The 5,679-nt window shown below is 52.5% G+C and overlaps 1 protein-coding gene across 1 annotated transcript in view; it reads right to left on the reverse strand.

Annotated features, from left to right (window-relative positions):
* DYSF (dysferlin) overlaps positions 1-5,016 on the reverse strand; it is a 211,933-nt gene extending 206,917 nt beyond the window's left edge. The window contains exon 1 of the mRNA XM_023533853.1: positions 4,223-5,016. Within this exon, the coding sequence (XP_023389621.1) occupies positions 4,223-4,310 (88 nt within the window). The 5' untranslated portion in view covers positions 4,311-5,016. The remainder of the gene's footprint in view (positions 1-4,222) is intronic.
* Positions 5,017-5,679: the final 663 nt, after the last annotated feature.

Raw genomic sequence — 5,679 nt, forward strand, 5'->3', positions numbered from 1 at the left:
TGGGTTAGAATTCACCAGCCAGGACTGCCTACACATCACCTATTATGTGAGTGAGAGAGACCACCATTAATTACTGCTTGCTAACAAACAGCCAGGTCTGTATCCCACCCAAAGCCACAGGTAAGGGCAGCTCCCCAGCACCCTGGAATGCTCCAGCCCCACGGTGAAGGTGATAGAGCAGGCTTAGGAGCCACTGTTGTGTAGCAAGGGGGTGAGGAGACCTGTCGTGAAGCCGACTTGCATAGCAAGCCCAGTTTTTACTTAAGATGTCATATTAGTTTCCATAATGTTTCAGGGATAGAGGTAAGGGAGAAGGAACTAACACTCTCCCCCATCGCCCCAACACCCTATCGATGTAGCCATTGATAGATGCTGACTGATAATCCCAAGTGAGAGAAGACTGGCTTGCCTGTTCTCTGGAGAGCCCAGGACCAAGGTCTCCAAGATTAAATGAAACACTCGGATGCTGTCACTGGTGTTCCCTGGGGACACATCCTGCTTATGGACCTGTTGCCTTTGACCAACTCAATGTTTTAAAACAATATTGTACCTTAACTAAATATTAGATTTCACACACAATTCTGGATTTTAGCTTCTTTTGAAAAATTAGAGAAGCTAGCACACGGGTCCAAATTCTCTGCCTAACACCAATAGTCTGGCACCCTCCCAGGTCACCCCACTGTGGGTTCCCCCCACTTGCCACCACTCTCCCAAGATGCATGTGCTCTTCCCTCTGGCCTCATCTTAGTAACACCATCTGCCAGGCTCCCAAAGGCATGTGAGTTTGTGAACCCCATTCTCTTCTGTCACCTATTTGAAGTCTTACCTCCCCAACAGTCAGGGAAGAAGTGTTTCTAACAAGGCCCCTGTTGAAGATGAGCCACCTGGTCTCTGGCTCAGGTCTCTGTTTTTCCCCAAGGCCACACATGAGGCGTCAAAGAAGCAAACAAACCTTCCTTTCTGCTCAATGCCATCAACCTTGAGGTGAACACTCTGCATGTGAGTGTTTTTTGCCAAAGTCCAAAATCCTCTAGGAGTATGGATGGTCCAATGCATCCTTCTGCCCTCTCCCCTCACATTCATTGAAGAATATATATTTATAGTAAATGAGTTCTATTTAGAACAGTGCCAAGCACCTAGTAAGCACAGTGTCAGTTAAATATATTTCTTTCATAGGATTATTGTGAGGTTTTAAAAAAACAGCATCTGAAAATGGTACATTGTGTTTAATGAATGCCTATTCTTGCTCCTTGCGATAAATACACATTTTCAAAATCAGAATCCTCCATCTTTTGATCATTTGCCTTACACTATGTTCCCTGCAGCCTTGTACTGCCCCCCACTTTGACTCAGCCCCAAGCACAACCCTCCCCTGTGCTGGCTCAAGCCTCTAGTGCCCGGGTGTGGGCAGCATATGGTATGCTTTCCAAAGCACTTTCTAATTCATGAGCCATGGGTGCTGAGCACAACAGAGGGACTGATGATGGGGGATGCTTTGGCTGCTGTGTGACTTTGGCCAGGCCTCTGAACTTCTCTGGGTGATTTACTCCTCTGAAAAGGGGGATAATATCTCTGCCCTTTTACCTCACAAGGCTGTTTGGAATAGGAAATGGATTTATGCAAGCATGAAGGAGCCAAGAGGTATCATATCATTGCGGGACATTATAATCAGGTAGCCAAAGAGGAGCTTTATGGCACCCAAACCTAAAGGGTCTGGAAAGCCAGATCAGGGCCAGCAGGTGAGGAAGGCTCCCCAGAAGGGTGTTTTGCTCTGGGAAGTGCATTCCTGAGACCAGAGCCTTCTGTGTAATCATTCACCAACCTGGCCCTGGCTTGGGAGAAGGAGGTTTAGCAGGCCCGAATGCCGCAGGGAGGCCAAATTTGGACACGGGCTAAGAGCTCCGCCAGTGCAGGCTGTGGAATGTGGCCAGGGCTGGGGGAGGGAGGGACTGCATTCCCTATGACTGCCTGGCAGTGACTGTGATGACTGTGAGTGGGGGTTCTAGCCAGCCCCCTCTGCAGGCCGACAGCACTCATGGTCAGCACAGAGAACTTCCTTTCTCCCCAAGGGAGGGGGAGCGCACCCAGAAGAGCCAGGCAGCAGGCAAAGGGCAGGATTGCAGACTGATCTCAGGGCAGATGGGGGAGGACTTAGTCAGAGATAGGGATGTGGATAGAGAGGATGGAGGAGACTGACCCATAGATAGCCCTTGGGGTAATGACTAGAGAGGAGCCAAACCAGCAATACTTCCTCGGGTAAAGTACTTCTGAGGTTAGAAAATGCTTCTTCATTCATTATTCATTCTTTCCTTTCTCCAGCTAGGGTTCTGAGCCTAGCCTGAATAGGGGGACCATAAAGTATGAGACAAAGATTTGTGTGTATTAGGATTGGGGAGTGGGGTGGGAAGTGGGAGATGTGGTGAGGGAAAGTGGAGGAAAATCTGGTTTAGGCTGTGTGGACTCCAGAAAAGACCATACTCCTAAGAACATAGGCAAGGGCTCTAAGGTGGCCCCTCTCGGGATTCATTTGTGCACTGGACAGCTCCAAAGGCTGCCGTTCACAAAGCCTGCTCGGCCCTTGGGCTGGGGGATGCTGTTGGGGGAGGAGCGCTGGAGCAAGAGGCAGCTGCTTAGTGCACAGGGCGCCGGTCCTCCCTCCACAGCCTGAGAGCACCCTCCCTCCCCTCACGGATATTTTCAGTGCAAATAGTGTTCCCTGGAGTTGGGCAACATGAAGCCCAGAGCCCTCAGCCAAGCTGCTAGCCTGAGCCATGCAGGTGAACTACTGGTCTGGCCTGCCCAGAGCCGAAGAAAGAGAGGAAATGTGGAGGCCCCCTATTCATGCCCTCGTCCTCCCCCTGGAAACACCTTGATAAAGCTCATTTCCGGAGACAACTGTGGGAAACTGATGGAGAATAGGTCAAAATGGCATGGCAGGAAAAAAACACAGCTGAAGTGTCACCTCCAATGGCCCCTCTGTCCCTCCTCTTGGTCTAGACTGCTTTCCTGGCCATAGGCTCATTCAGCAAATCCTGCTGGAGAAGCCTCAAATTTCACAACCAGGAGTGTGTGTGTGTGTGTACGTGCGCGCACGCGCCTGTCTGTTATAACACATCTGTGTGCGCTGTTGTGGACACGTGCCTTTGTTCTCTGAGTGTCTACTCCTTGGAACATTGCAGGTGTCACATGCATTCCCAGGTGTCCATGTGTCTGGGAGCATATGTGCACACAGGCATCTGGGAGCAGGTAGATCCGGGAGCTCATGACACTGAAAGGGAAATTCTGCTGAATGGGATGATGGTAAGGAAGGCTGAGAGGAATGCACAGGGTGGGTGGGAGGCGGCTCACACTCTTGCCTCTTGGTCCTTCTGGCCTAGTATGGCTCCAAATTCAAAGACCCAGCTGTGTAGCCCCAGCTCTGGCTTGGCCCTGAGACCATCGAGGGGAAGCAGACAGGGCCCAGCCCTCACCTCCTGAAGGAAAGTCCAGTCATAACCATATGAAGATCATCCCGTGGAAGGTCTCAATCTGAGAGCAGAGCAGGCTAGAGGAAGCCCCAATCTGATGAGGAGCTACCCACCCCCAGATACCACACCTCACATGCTCCAGTCTTGGGATGGGGGGAGAAAGTCTCTAGAGGTTAGTGCTTGTAACAGCTCTTCCGGCTGCTAAATTTCCCCCATTCTGTGCCCAAAGCCAGGGTAAGATCCCTAGACGGGTGGGCGGTTCCTCTGCCCCCAGAGGCCACCTGCCTGCCAGCCCAGCCTGTGACAGAGAGCAAAGGCAGAGCAGAGCGGTCAGGCCCAGGTCCCGCGGGAAGAGTGCTGCGTTATAAATAGGCCTGGGACCCAGCCTTCCGGAGAGGGGAGAGGAGCCCAGCAGCACAGCGCTTTGCTGCCCACAGCGCGGAAAGATCTCTGTTAAGATATCCAGCAGAGCAAGAGGAGAGATGCTGGTCCTGCCTTCCAGCACCATCTTCGCCTCAACCCGGCATCAGCTTCGCAGCTTCGAGAAGCACCGCTCAGCCACTTCTCCTTCTTTGCCTCAGTTTCCCTGAGTCGCCCCTCTCCGAGGATGTGTGTCTTAGCAACCCTCAAAGTCAGCCTGGAGGGGCGTGGAGTCTTGCCTCTCACATCCTGGCGCTCTCCGGCGTGGAGAGCCACGGGGTCCCCTGCCTGACCCCCACCCTCCCGGACAGGCGGGGATTGCTGGCCCCTCGTACCTGCAAACATGGCAGAGCAATACGCATCGCTGATGTCGGTGTCCGGAGTGTGGACGTTCTCCGCATAGAGGATGAAGACCCTCAGCATGACTGGCGCGAGTAGGGTCCCCGTGCGCCCGGGGCGCGGAGAGGGCTGGAGAAGGTCGAAGATCGCCGAGGCGCAGCTCGTGGGTCCCCTCACCGGAGAGGGCGGGAGGAGAGAGGCCGGTTCGGATCTCTGGCTCCTGGCTCAGAGCTGCTGCTCTTAAAGAGAAATAGCTTGCCCCAGGCCGGTCCAGAGGGCCACCCTCGGTCTCCGCCCTGGCTGGGCTTTCCCCACTGGTCAGCGCGCAATCCGAAAGCAGGGGCTTCTGCTCATCTTCCACCCCCGCCGCCCTACCCGGGCTTGGCTAAGCTGTAATTCAATGCTCAGGCCGCAGACTCTCCCAATGACACGGCATTTTGCACCTGGCGGCGGAACAGAGGACTGGGCGGCGGCCGCGATGGCCGGCAGATGGACCAGGGCTCCCGGAGCCTGCACAGTCCAGATCTTGCTCCGGGACAGGAGAGAGGCTAGGCCCCTCCCCTGACCTTCCACCTGCAGCTGAGCGCGGAGCCAAGCCGGTCGCCTCCTCCCGCGGCGGAGATTCAAGCACTCTCCCGCAGAGCCAGCTGGTCCGCCCTGGATAGGACGCGAGATCCCAGGGAGAGCAGGCGCTGGGCAGGCGCTTTCCGGAGGGAAGGCCACGGGCTGAGGAATTTCATTGACAAGAAACAATGGCTGGCTTAAAAACTTTGCCCCCACTTTTCTGGCTGTAAAAGCAACACATGCTACTTTTAACACAAAAAGCATAAAGGAAAGAAATCTCCGAGTCCAGAAAAAAGAGTATTTACACTTAGATACTTACCAATCTAGGCTTTTTCCTGTTAATGTATGCATATGTGCGTGTAAATTACAGTATTATATATCTGAGATCAGTGTGTGTGAGGTTCTTGTCCTGCTTTTTCATGTAACAGTTTCTTGCATCATTAAAAATTCTTCATAAACATTTTTTTTTCAGTAGCTACATAATTTTCCACCATAGGAATGTACTAGATTCACAAAGCTTTCTCCTTTTGTTATACATTTAGGCTCTTTCTAGCTCTTCACTATTATAGTAGTGAGCAATAGTTTTTATATAACGACTGAGAAATAAACCCATCTTGAGTCTCCTTCTGTTAGTTCCTCATATTGGGTTCCTAGCCTTGGAATTATAAGGACCAAGGACATGCCTTTTTTTAGATCCTAGCACCTATTACTAAACTGCAGATCTGCACTCCCAGCAGTCGGGTGACTCACCTTCTAAAGAAGGTCACTTGAATGAGTGTGCAGCTGTCAGCCAAACTCCCCCACCCCCAGTAACCCATGGGAGCCTCACACACACCCAAGGCAGGAAGGGTCAGCTGCTGACAGGGGGCTGGTTTGGGCCACATAAGGA

Source organism: Pteropus vampyrus, unplaced genomic scaffold (genome assembly GCF_000151845.1).
Source record: "Pteropus vampyrus isolate Shadow unplaced genomic scaffold, Pvam_2.0 Scaffold113, whole genome shotgun sequence".
In the NCBI taxonomy this organism is placed as follows: Eukaryota; Metazoa; Chordata; class Mammalia; order Chiroptera; family Pteropodidae; genus Pteropus; species Pteropus vampyrus.